General features: G+C 32.6%; 1 protein-coding gene across 1 annotated transcript in view; it reads right to left on the reverse strand.

The window, feature by feature from the left end:
* The window catches only part of LOC134712696 (leukocyte tyrosine kinase receptor-like), a 192,095-nt gene that overhangs the window by 147,301 nt on the left and 30,018 nt on the right, over positions 1 to 14,776 (reverse strand). The window contains exon 2 of the mRNA XM_063574487.1: positions 5,633 to 5,828. Coding sequence (XP_063430557.1) covers positions 5,633 to 5,828 — 196 coding nt within the window. The remainder of the gene's footprint in view (positions 1 to 5,632; positions 5,829 to 14,776) is intronic.

A 14,776-nucleotide genomic window follows, 5' to 3' on the forward strand; every position in this document is an offset into this window, starting at 1 on the left:
GACTGAGAGATAAGAATAAGATAACACCATTTGTCCATGCTTGGTGCGACTGAAAGATTAGTTTATACTATTTGTCTCTGAGTATGACTGAGAGATTAGATCACACCCTTTATCCCTGATGTGTGTGAGATTAGATTACACCCTTTGTCCATGTTTGGTGTGATTGAGGGATTATAGTACACACTATTTGTCCATGTTTGGTGTGATTGAAGGATAAGATTACACCATTTGTCCATTTTTGGTGTGACTGAAAGAGGAATTTACACCATTTATCCCTTATTTGGTGTGATTGAAAGATTAGATTACACAATTTGTCCCTGTTTGGTGTTACTTGAGAAATTAAATTACACACCATTTGTCCTTGTTAAGTGACACTGGTTGCACTTCTATTCTATTATCTTGAGAACTTTCATTGATACATAGATAGATTTGACACATTTCTTTGACAGAAGACATAGGACTATGTTCATAGCCTATTTATAATCATCATCAGATAATATACGTGTCAAAAGTAGACAATTAGAAAAGCACCCCTGATATCTCAGACTAAAAGAAGCCTTACTGGAGTTAATGAAATAATGAAGTTTCATGCCTGTTGGTTAGTAATGTTAATAATATCTGCTCTGCCAGTTTGTTTATTAGTTAGGGAAGCCACACATATGATTATGCTGGCAAAGACATGCCAATCAAAAAAGATTTGCATTTCAAAAGATGTCAAAAGGTTATCTTCAGAAAAATACTACATCTAAGCTTTTATAAAAAGAAATATCTTGATTCTGATAGGTTTTGTCTAAATTATATAAATGTAAATGCCGTATTTGCCATGGGCATGGTCATACATTCAGTTTTATGTAAGAAAAAGTTATAATTGTTTCTGATAACAAAAGGCAACTCATTATGGCTTAGGTTATTGCTGTTCAAAATACCATTGGCAATTCTATCATATCCGGTCAAAAGACATGGTCTAGACCAAAATTAAGAAAATAATCCCACTTTCATTTGCAGTTGAGAAAAAATGCATACAGAATCCATTTAGTGATTGTCTTCAATCCTCTTGAAATATATTCATCTAGATGTTAAATCAAAGCGCTGTAAGCGCTGAGGGCAGTTTACCAAAAAACAAGGCAAATGTAATCATGAAAACTGTGGCAATGTTGCTTCAACATTAATCATTCATTTATAGTAAATTTATGTTAATCTAATGAGTTAATTATTAAGGCAAATAATTTATATGTAATCAAGGTTTCAAAAGCAATGCATGTATATTTTTATGGTGAGTCTGCAGTGATACAAGTTCGCAATGATTGCAGTTGTTCTACTTGGTAGTTAACATTGGTTTTAGTTGACTGCTAGTAGTACAAGTTGAGGTCTGACTGACTGGCCCATATTAAATGTAAATGATTTGTTATTTTGTCCCATACATGAATATATATGGTTTAGGGGTGGGGATCTCAACGGTTTTCAAGTTCTCAAAAAGGAAGGGGTAGGTTGATTCTAGGGACTTCCCCTAAATTTCATTTTACTTGTTATATTGTCCTATTCATTAATATGGTTTAAGGGTGGGGATCTCATCGGTTTCCAAGTTCTCAAACAGGAGGGGGTAGGGTGACTCCAGGGACTCCCCCTTTATTTCATTCAATTAGCTATATTGGCACAGACATTAATGTATATATTGTTTTACAGTTGGGATCTCAACTGTTTCTAAGTTTTCAAACAGGAGAGGTGGGGTCACCACAGGGACTTCCCCTATATTTCATTTGATTTGTTATATTGTCCCATTCATGAGTATATATGGTTTAGGGGTGAGGATTCTTGACCATTTCCATTTTTAAATTCTAAAACAGGAGGGGTGGGGTGACCCCCAGCGACTCTCCTTATATTTCATTTGAATTTTAATATTGTCACAAACATGAATACATATGGTTAAGGAGTGCGGATCTCAACTGTTTCCAAGTTCTCAAACAGGAGGGGTTGGGTGACTCCAGGGACAACTCCTATATTTCATTTGATTCATTATATTGTCCTAAACTTGAATACCGGAATATGGTTTAGGGGTGGGGATATCGACCGTTTCTAAGTTATCAAACAAGAGAGGGTAGAGTGGCCTTAAGGACGCCACTTATATATCATATGATTTGCTTGCATTCTGGTATTATATAATATAGTTGCATTATTTGTGAAAATAAAGTAAGAAACTTCCAGCTACTTTAATTGACCCTAAAAAATTGAGAAAAAAAATACCCCTTTAAAATTGCAGTAATTTGTTTACACTTTAAAACCATCTCTCATGCATTATCATCATTTATCACTGATAAAGAAAATTTATACTGTAGTGTGACCATGAACATATATATTGTTAGATACACTGTTCCCAGCTGTCACATTGTATTGGATTTTGACATTAAAATTTCAAAAAGTATAAGTTTTGAGTGTCTGTATAAAATATTTTCTGCTGAACATTTTTTTCTTTAACATATATCTTTTGCTTTTCAATTCTAGTGTTTATATTCATTTACTATGCATAGATGTATTTTGTCACCTGTCTGGATTTTTTTGTAATTGACAGCCAAACCCGAAATTACTCTTACTCGCTTCCTGAATCGGATCCGATATTGTAAAATTTTGTCTTCACGGCAGCCATTTTATTGTGTTTACAATGTCGTTTTTGTCAATCAGATACGATTTTAGTCAAATTTAAACACTATTTGTCGGCGATTTTCTGTATCAAGCTAGCGGTTGAACAAAATAAACATCGCTGTCATGAATTATAATGATGAAAATAAGTTTTTAGATCGTTTATTTGGAGACTGTTGTGAAAAGGTTTGCAAAGTTATTTCTTATTTTCTTTAAGTGGAAGGTGACTCCGTTGGGCGTACATATAGCTAGAAACCAAGTCGAATTTTTGCGTGCAAAAGTGGAAGATCGCGGATCTCAGACCACCGCTAATTTCAACCCCTGCCTAGAAATTGAAAAGATATAAAAGTTTCATCTTCTAGTTTGAAATTGCCGCCAACAGCATGAACAGTTGAACTTATTACATAATAGACTACTGACGTTGTACTACGTATTGATGACAAACAATATTCCTACGACTTTTGCAATTTGGGAAATCTTAACTACTTGTCTTAAGAGATTTTCGGCGATTAAATATTTTATACATTTGTTCTTTGACATCTTAGCCAAAAGCTCAGGGGATAATAAACTACACAAGGATTCCTAATGTGCTCTACTTCCTATGTGCAACTTCAAAACTTTTGGGAAAATCGACGATCATTTAAGGTTTTTCTGGTCATATTTTTTTTAATCCAGAATGTAAAGTATGAAAAAACAGTCCAATAAGTTATAAATAACATAGTAACCAGCTAGATGATAACAATGGCACATATTTCAGCATTTATTGGGTAGGACACAAATCCAGGGTGCTCGCATAAGGCAGCTTAACTGCCTAATAATGTTCAATAAAGCTTTCAAAAAAGTCAGATGGTAAATCTAAAATCACTTAAACTAAAGGCAGAACCCCTGCATCAGCACACAATCCACCTTAGCCGTCCTGCGTTGTAGTCACAACCGTCAGCCTCATGTCTACCGACCAGTTCCATTCTACCACCAACCTCACTGAAGAAACCGCCCATACCTTGAAGAGAAGAAAAACCCGCGACAAAGATATGGAGGATAATGCAACCACACCCGCAACCGCACCCGCTCCTTCTACGATAACCATCCAAGAGAAAAACTTAGCCCACTTCAGAACCTTACGGAAATTGAACATTAAATTCATCCGCAGCCAGAACCACCTACAATACCTCGAACACATCTACCAAGATGATTTACAATTCCCAGAATTGCGGCGATCATACACTTCACCTTTTACTAATTCAATGGAAGCAGTACCTCCCTTGGAGTGAAGCCAATTGAATTGGTATGGGATGGCCAATGGGGTGTTGTCTAATTTGGAAATGAACTGACATTTTATGAGCCACTTCCATCATTTCTACAATATTACCACTAAAAACTTAACTTTTATTCTTGCTACATTATGAACACTATTTTACATTTTCACTTTCACTTTTATTCTTTTACGTCATAATTAATACAACCGCATTATATACACTTTATGAACATGTAAACCCTGGAATATTGTCCTGATGACGCCACATTAGCGACAAACATGTCGACTCAATAAAACTATCACCTTGCGGTAACCCAGATGTTGTTGTCTCTACATATTATAAAGGCAGAATGTTTAACCAACTATACCTCCATATAGAATATATATCATGTTCGTTAATTCTTCATCATATTTACTGTTTCAAGACATGTTTTTAAAAGTAATGTGCACTTAGAATATAAACAATAAAAGACTATAAATAATAGATTTTAACAAGTTTTTAAAGAAGGAAGTCCAAAACATACTCAAATTCACATCTCAATATCATTAAAAACCTTAAAATTAAAATCATTAATTATTGGATTATTTGAATAATGATTGGAATATATTTGATATGACATATTCCATTATAATTTCAAATTTCATGTCATAAAAGGATGCAAATATTTCACAATTTGTTTTTTAACCTCTGATCTCAACCTCAATTTCTACACTAAGAAACCTTTGAGAGCCCTCACATAACTCACTACCCCACAATGTCACTGCACAATCTAAAGATTCCCACTCCTACAAACAATATACAAAGTTTCATTCAACTCTGTTGTGTGGTTTTAGAGGAGTCAAGATGACAACTGTTGCTTAAAAATTCCAAAGATCTTTTAGAGTACATACAATCTAACTCTCTTTCATCTTGTAATAGTATTAAAGCATTTGACCTTTCTACACTTTATACAAGTATTCCACACTCCAAACTTAAAGACAAATTAAAAGAGTTGGTATTGCTTTGTTTTATAAAAAAGAATGGCTAAAGAAGATACAAGTATCTTGTCTTGGGAAGGGATAAATCCTACTTTAATAGTAAAGGATTACTCTGATTCAGACAAAAAAAATCTAAAAACTGACATTATCAAGATGCTTGATTTCTTGATTGACAACATATTTGTTACATTCAGAGAACATGTTTTTCAACAGACTATCGGCATTCGAATGGGAACAAATTGTGCCCCCCTTCTTGCCAACTTGTTTCTTTATTATTATCATCAGAGGCTGACTTCATACAGGAACTTCTTAGAAAGAAAGATAATTAATAAGAAGTTAGCAATATCCTTTAACTCTACTTTCCGCTATATAGATGATGTTCTTTCACTAAATAGTTCAAATTTTTGTGACTATGTCGAATGCATCTATCCCATTGAACTAGAGATAAAGGATACAACAGATACAGTTAAGTTGGCCTCATATCTTGACTTAATTACATCTAGAAATTGACAATGAGGATCTATTGAAAACAAAACTTTATGACAAAAAAGATGATTTCAGCTTTCCATTTTTAGCCATAGCATTGTTAGTTCATTTTCAATTTTAAAAGAGTTTGACTGTCCCTCTAGTATCTTCCATCCCTCTTTTGCAATAGTATATATCATGGCCAAAACTTTAATGTCCAAAGAGCATAAATCATTAAAAAAAAAAGTTGAACCTAACTTCCTGTCGTTATTATTAACACTTGAGAAATTTCATACTTACATGTTTAAGTTGGAAAAAATTTCCTGATACTGTCTTGTACTGGGATAGTAGAGACCAATACTTAAGTTACCATTCCTGCCCACTACTTCTAGTTCTACTTTATAGGAAGAATTCCTTGCATTACTAGTATTGTATGAGGATGATGTTAATTTGTCACAAAAACCTCCATTTCTTCCCTTCAGCAGTTTAAATTTATCTGTAAAAGAATGTTAAAGAATGATAAAATGAGTCAAATGATATCCATTGTTAGTCTAGAACAAAAATCTGGATGTAGGACATGAAAGTTTGGAAACAGGTATGTTTCTAACAAGGCTGATGTCACTGAAAGACCTGTTTTAATATAAGCAATGACATATTTATTGTTTTGTATACATATTGTTTGATTTTAAATTTTGTTCCTAATAATATGTCTACTGTGTGTGTAATTGATAGAATCTTAATGGGATAAATGAATGAAGTTGTTTTCACTTTAATTACAAATACCATAGATCAATTTTATAGACAGACAATTGTTAGAAATAAAAATGTCCCATTGCATTGCACATATTTAATATTTCCAAGAGGGCACAACTCTTTTAAAAATGATGATCAGTTAACATTATAGATCTGTCCAAGATATTACTAATATACCTGTGAGATGGCTAATGAGGCCAGTTTTCATAAATTAATATTTCCAAGGGGCATAACTATTTTTTTCAAAGTTGATCGGTCACCATTATAAAACTTGTCCTAGATTTTGCATATCAACTTAAAGTATAAGTTTTATAAAAAATCTTGCAAGAGTTGTACCTGTGAGAGCGTGTATATAACAACAAGACCGCATGGACAGACAGACGCACAAACAGATGGATGGATGGCTGGATGTTATTTCCATGTCCCCTCCCCCATGCATTATTAAGGGACAAAAAATATATTAGTGTTTATCCAACAATCTGTAGTTTTATTGCAATATATGAATGAATTGTGTCTTTTAAAATACCTAAACTTTTATATCAAATTCAATCTGGGTTCTTGCTATAGCCTATTGTATAACTCATTCAAGCCAATAAAGTCTGCGAGTCACATCATCAGTCGACCAATCAAATCTGGACATTTGTTAATTAATCATTTCAAGACGCTGTTTATAATAATGGTGTGAAACTTTAGCTTCCCCAATCGTGATGCGAATTAATCAAATCTTAATATCAAAGACATTTCCAAACATGTCATTTTATCAATGACCTACATTTGTTTTAAGAAAGTTACAATTCTCTAAACTCTCAACTTTATATATATATAATAAGGGTTCCATGTACTGAATGCCCTGAATAACAATATTTGACAGCAGGACAAAGAGACAGCTTGTACAAGAATTATTTAATGAATATCAATGAATTCATTTTTTCATCAACGTCATGTTAACTATGGTTCTGTCTGGTAACTCTCATTGACAAAATGTCATATTTTAATTGTATTCGTATGGAACTGGCTTCATCAGTAATTCTTGATGAATCAAAATAAATATCAAAATCTCTTAACTTCGACTACGAATGAGATATATGCACAGATATGTCTGAACAGAAGATTTTATGATACAGACCTGAAATTTTGTGTAGCTTAGAAAATAATTATTTCTTCATAAGTAATAAAAGTCGTTAAAGTATAGTTTTAATCAAAGAGCAGAATGCTCTGAGGGATACGATTGCCATAGTTTTCATTGACACATGTATAGCAGTTCTGCCAAATTTTCATTAAACAAATGCATGAGATTTGGCCAAAATTCAAAAGATCAAAGAGGAAAGAAATAGATCCAAGAATACTGTTGCAAAAAAAGCATGAACATGCGCGAGTCTCAAGCATTTTTGGCCGGTAACCCTGGTACAGCTGGATAGTATAAATTCTCTAAACTAATTCAACTGCACATGCAAAATGTAACAATCTGAATAGTTACTCAACTTAAAGAATAGCCAATCCCCGTTACAAGTGTATGAGCCATGTACTTATTGTGTTTTATCGAATTATAGTTATCCTGTACCATTGTAAACTCGTACCATTAAAAAAAAAACCAAACTCGTACCATTGCTAACTCGTACCAACTTATTTAAATGCATTCAAATGGTGTTAAATGATGAATATACATGATATACGTTACTTTCACCCAATACCTCTTAAGTCTGTAAAATGTATATAATTTGAAAGTACAATGACCAATTTGTAGCTTATGTTCCTTGTATATTGGATAGAAAATACTGTGGCAGATGTAGATAATTAAGGTATATACAGTTTTACCCGAAGAAATTTTTTCATGAATAATAAAATCTTAGCAGTTAGTCAAAATGATTGCCAAAATTATTTTTACTGTCTATAAATAAATGTAACAATGAAATTTAACTGATTCCTGTTAAGGGGGTCCGCATTTTCCCCGCAAAAAAAGCACATGGCTTTCAACCACAGGCGCTTGGGTCTATGATACAGATTTTTTTTTTTTTTTATTAAAATATTCAATTTTTTATATTTATAATACATATCTATCACTTCTGTGCATGTCTCACCTAGTTTCGAGTGATTTAAACGACCCAGAGAAAATACCAAATTTTACTATCCATACTAAGAAACAAAAAGGCAACTAACTCGACGCCATTTTTCTGCTATCTATAAATAAATAGATTGACCTACCTGGATTCCCCAACGATTTCTCTGGGAAAACGTGCCTCCCTTGCCATCAGATCAAACACATCGTTAATATTTATCAAATTGGTATTGTTCGTAACATTTTTAGTCCATCTCCAGCATATAATAAAAAGATTTTAACTATTTTGACTAATTTAAAATTTACGAGCCCGGAAGTTGACTGTTTTTCCCGAACTTTTGTTAAGGGGAAGTAATATTTTCCCGGACTTTTTCGGAGCATCTCTCCAAGTACGTAGGAAAATAACAAAGTGATACGATGATTTCCGAACTTTTACCAAAAAGGCGCAAATTTCCAATTGCCGGAAAAGAATTTTCATACTCAGTCTGAAGTGATGACAATTCAACCAAAGGAAGTTACTCATAAAAACGTTCATTCATGATAATTTATGGATATACAAATACTCACACACAATTGACCTATGAGAGGAATCAAAAAAAATTAAGCCATTGACAATTTGATCTGATATTTTTATTCACTTGGTTGAAAAGGGAGGGGGGTGCAAGGAAATTAACTAATATTTTCTTTCCACGAAAATGTTATTGACTTTGTTTTGATTATTACAAAACATGGGTCATGTTAACTGAAGACAAAAAAGGGGGGACAATATTTCCAAATTTTGTAGTTCCCCTTTCTAACATAAAATCAAAACTGTGTGATTTTTGAAAATTAAAAGATTAAAACCACTGACAAACAAATTAGGGGCTTGATTTTGTTCGTTGTTCATCATATCTGTTTGTTAACATATAGTATTAGTTCGGAAGTCATCGTATCACTTTGTTATTTTCCTACGTACTTGGAGAGATGTTCCGAAAAAGTCCAGGAAAATATTACTTCCCTTTAACAAAAGTTCGGGAAAAACATGCAACTTCCGGGCTCGTAAATTTGAAATTAGTCAAAATAGTTAAAATCTTTTTATTATATGCTGGAGATGGACTAAAAATGTTACGAACAATACCAATTTGATAAATATCAACGATGTGTGCGATCTGATGGCAAGGAAGGCACGTTTTCCCAGAGAAATCGTTGGGGAATCCAGGTAGGTCAATCTATTTATTTATAGATAGCAGAAAAATGGTGTCGAGTTAGTTGCCTTTTTGTTTCTTAGTATGGATAGTAAAATTTGGTATTTTCTCTGGGTCGTTTAAATCACTCGAAACTAGGTGAGACATGCACAGAAGTGATAGATATGTATTATAAATATAAAAAATTGAATATTTTAATAAAAAAAAAAAAAAAAAAAAAAATCTGTATCATAGACACAAGCGCCTGTGCTTTCAACAATTGTAAACATAGCATTCAATTTGTGATCATGGATTACAGCTTTAATTAACTTAAATTGGATATATACATATTCAACATGTTCAATTTTAATAAGGTACAGTTAAAGCAATGTTTTAACTTTCCTCTGGATTAAGTTCTACAGTGGCGGATCCAGAACTTTTCCTAAGGGGGAGCCCGCTGACTGACCTAAGAGAGGGCCCGCTCCAGTCATGCTTCAATGATTCCCTTTATTATCAACCAAATTTTTTCCACAAAAAAAGGGGGGGCTGGATCCGCCTATGTTCTAGTTTGAAAGATCAGTTAAAACATTAATGCTTTAAAACATTCTTTATTTTTGTCTAAGTTTTCATTTAACTCCTGTGTAAAATTCAAGTAATTCAACTTCTATTAAGTTTACAAACAGAAACCCATAAAACATCATATTTTTTATATATTTTTCTGAATGTTACGACTTCCCAGTAGTACAAGTTAACTTTTTTGGTTCCAATGCCGTTGTGCGAGTTAACTTGCTTCCGTATCTTATCACTGTAATTCTAGGAGGAACCCTAAACTGGACCCCTATCATATTGTGTTCACTTATCGCTACACTGACCTTCGGTGCGAAGCTATATATAGAACGGCGGACCAGTTTAGGAGGAACCCCATTTCTTTCTCTTTAATTATTGAAGTTCCTTTGGGTCAGAGGGCATGACTCCTTTCCGTACACACTCCTCTGTTTACATTGAGATCGTTCTTAATATAATACGACGTTTACCGGCATTAACGAGTTAATTCTTCTTGACGAATACTTCGAAAAGGGAGACAACTCGAAACGATAACATGGAAGATTCCATTTCTGCTGAAGGGGGTGTTATAGGTAATTTTTACGATGAAACATTTATTTTAATTTAAATTATGCATGTGATTTAAAATTATGCAACAACAATAGCCCTCCATATGCAGACAGACATAGAAAGAATCCCATGAGTTTCAAATTAATCAATGAAGCGGGGGATCACTCAATCTGATACCCCTTGAAATCAGGAAAACTACACGCATGTGGGGTCTCACTAATTAGCGACAAAAAGCGTCAAGAAGCGACAAGAAGAAAAATAATAAGTGACAAAAAGCAACAAGAAGCTATTTAGCGACAAGAATACATTTTGTTATCACATACATTAAAATATTTTTTAGGATTATATTGAAAGATGAAGAAATAAAAAAAAATCGATGAAGAGATTGTGTACTTTTTATTATCATATTGATAGATGTAGAAATTAAACATGTGTAAGAGCAAAGGAACTGTAAACGCTATAAAATGATAATAAAAACAAAGATTTGTCACCTTCCTTTTGAAGGATTTAATAAAACAATAACATGAAATATTATTTCCTTCCTAACTGTACAATTAATTTTTCCTGATAGGACCAACATTAGCTGTGGCTTCACTCTAAGGTAATACACAATTAAGAGCAACAAATGAGATTAACTAGGTGCGTGTCCTTTGTTTTATTGCAACAATAACATCCATTAACACCTTCATCAATTACACACACCAGAATATAAAATTATTGTACCTAATAGTGAACACCTGTTGAAAACTCAAGATTGTCATCAGTTTCCTTTAATCTTCAATCTATATGCATAAACATGATAAATATCGTTAAATGAGACAATACACTAAATAAAATGATGAAAAATATTCACATTTTAATTATGTTTTCCTCTTGTTTGATTTCAGTTCTTAATTTGTATTTCACAATTTGTGTATGAATTTTCTGGACAATTATGCACAAATAATGCATTTTGCAAGTTAATTATATATTGTACAAAAATGGTTTTAAAAACAAATAAAAAGACAAAATATGCTTCCTGTGATACCTTATAAAATATCATGTAAATAATGGTAGCAACTGAATTAGATTTACAAGTTTCATTTTTCCCCCCTATCAAAATTAACTTTCCTGTCGTTGAAATTGTTTTCTTTTGCATATTTTTTTTAATATTTATTTCGAATAAGTAATATAAATAAAAAAATGTTTTCTTCTCGCTTCTTGACGCTTTTTGTCTCTACAATTCTTTTTGTCTCTAATTAGTGAGACCACGCATGGACATTAATACATAAACAAACCGCGACTTGCGATTTGGAACAAGAACGTTTATTAAATGATATGATGAATGGTTCTCCATTTCTTTATGAGAGTACAGTATCAAATATCAGTTTCATAACGGTAAAATATAGAAAAACTCCACTTCAGTTCTTGTGACAGAAATAGAATTATCGATCGGCTTTCAGAGAACTCTCGCAAGTTATCAAAATTTGGGAATTCCCTCTGACGTGTTTCTAAATTTATAAAAACACTAAATATAAATACTGTTTAATTCTGATTTTCCGTATTGTTAAAAACACGCATATAAGTCAAGGAAAATATCATACATGAAGATTATGAGTAAAACATTACAGGAAAGTTGTTTATGTTCAATTGTTTTGCTTGTTTTTACCTTTTAAAGCAAGACAATCATAAGAATCTGAGATGTTGCCGAATGTTTAGAATAAAACGAATGACGTGAGGGAGTGTGTCATAGGGTCAATGGTAAAGTCTACAGATTGCTTGACAGCAATCGTATCCCAAAAAAAAAAATCTCTACAAGATTTCCTCAAAACTTATCATCTTAAAAAGTTACTTACAGTATACTGTGGATTCATTATATTCGTTGTATACCAATTTTCGTGGTTTTCGTGGGTAAAGTTGAACCACGATTCAAATGTCCAACGAATAGCATATTTTCAATAGGCTTTATATACAGACATTGGCAAAACCACGAAATCAAATATCCTCAAATATGAAATTTTTCAGCAATCCACGAAAATTGATACCCACAAAAATAAATGAATCCACAGTATCTGCTCATCCAATTTCAATTCATTTTTTAAATATTCAATTTCAAAGAGGTAGTAAATATTTTCTTATATCAATACATGTATTAAGAGTACTAGATATCGAAACGACATGAATGACCTGTCTCAAAAAGTTGAAAAATCTGCAATTTCAACAACACATGTGGACACAAACATGATGGTTGTCTCACATATGAAACCAGATGCTCCGCAGGGCGCAGCTTTATACGACCGCAGAGGTTGAACCCTGAACGGTTGGGGCAAGTATGGACACAACATTCAAGCTGAATACAGCTCTAAATTTGGATTGTGATTAAATAGTTGACACAGCATAGGTTTCTGACACAGAATGAATGTGGTCTAATGAACTTAAAATTTTTGTTTTGCCTTTAAGCAATTCACTATACTGTTGAATATTAATCCTCTCAAAAAAATGGTTGAAGAAATTTCTTTTTATTTATGAAATTTCAAATGAGAAAAATTGAATTCCCCCCCCCCCCACAATTTTTTTTTCACATCCCCCTATCATTTATTCCAAAACTAATCACAATTCAAATTTCTAATGGAGTTTGCAACAATAATTACACATTTAAATACATCATAAAATATCAAAATGTAAAAATGTGCTTGTTATCACTGAATGGTAAAGATTGTCTTAATTTATCAGTTGGTAGTAAAAGTGAATATACATTGTATATTGTATAAAACAATGATTTTAGTTGATTCAACTACCTATTCTTGACAAAGAAAGATAACTCCAATTGAAATTCTTGCTATTGCACAATATTGTGCAATTAGATATTTCTTGCTATTGCGCAATACTGTGCAATTGAAAATACTTGCTATTGCACAATACTGTGCAATTGAAGATTTCTTGCTATTGCTGAGTACTGTGCAATTGAAAATTTCTTGCTATTGCACAATACTTAATATAATAATTTTAGATCCTGATTTGGACCAACTTGAAAACTGGGCCCATAGTCAAAAATCTAAGTACATTTTTGGATTCAGCATATCAAAAGACCCCAAGAATTCATTTTTTGTCAAAATCAAACTAAGTTTAATTTTGGACCCTTTGGACCTTAATGTAGACCAATTTGAAAACGAGACCAAAAATGAAGAATCTACATACACAGTTAGATTCGGCATATCAAAGAACCCCAATTATTCAATTTTTGATGAAATCAAACAAAGTTTAATTTTGGACCCTTTTGGTCCTTTATTCCTAAATTGTTAGGACCAAAACTCCCAAAATCAATACCAACCTTCCTTTTATGGTCATAAACCTTGTGTTTAAATTTCATAGATTTCTATTTACTTATACTAAAGTTATGGTACGAAAACCAAAAAAAAATGCTTCTTTGGACCCCTTTTTGGCCCCTAATTCCTAAACTGTAAGGATCAAAACTCCCAAAATCAATACCAATCTTCCTTTTGTGGTCATACACCTTCTGATTAAATTTCATAGATTTCCATTCACTAATACTAAAGTTATGGTGCAAAAAAGTTGATTCAACTACTATTCTATACAAAGAAAGATAACTCCAATTGATTTCTATTTACTTAAAAACCAAGAAAAATGCTTATTTGAACCCCTTTTTGGCCCCTAATTTCTAAACTGTTAGAACCAAAACTCCCAAAATCAATCCCAACCTTCCTTTTGTGGTTATAAACCTTGTGTCAAAATTTCATAGATTTCTATTTACTTAAACTAAAGTTACTGTGTGAAAAAAAAGAATATGTTTATTTGGGCCCTTTTTGGTCCCTAATTCCTAAAATGATGGGATCAAAACTCCCAAAATCAATCCCAACCTTCCTTTTGTGGTCATAAACCTTGAGTTAAAATTTCATAGATTTCTATTCCCTTTTACTAAAGTTAGAGTGCGAAAACTAAAAGTACGACGACGATGACGACGACGCCAATGTGATAGCAATATACGACGAAATTTTTTCAAATTTTGCGGTCGTATAAAAACAGCTCAAAATCAAAAGGCATATAAAAAAAAGTCTGTATAACTGTGATTTTCAATAATTTTCAAAGTCGTGAACCCTTAATTTTGGCAAAATTCAGAAGAGCAGCTCATTATGGTTAACTGACAGTGAGTGACATACCAAGAAGCAGCCCAATATCTAAAGGCATTTAGAAATACTGTAAATTTCACCAAAGCAAACTGACAATGATCATGTATTTTAATTCTGAACCTTTCCTATTGACCATTTGTCCAGAAAGGCAAAGCTATGTTTCAATCTGACCATGCTGAAAAAGTTTGAATTAGAGTTTAGATGCTTAACTCTTACTTTTTACCTTTTTTCC

The sequence above is a fragment of the Mytilus trossulus genome, chromosome 3 (genome assembly GCF_036588685.1).
Source record: "Mytilus trossulus isolate FHL-02 chromosome 3, PNRI_Mtr1.1.1.hap1, whole genome shotgun sequence".
Taxonomy (NCBI): domain Eukaryota; kingdom Metazoa; phylum Mollusca; class Bivalvia; order Mytilida; family Mytilidae; genus Mytilus; species Mytilus trossulus.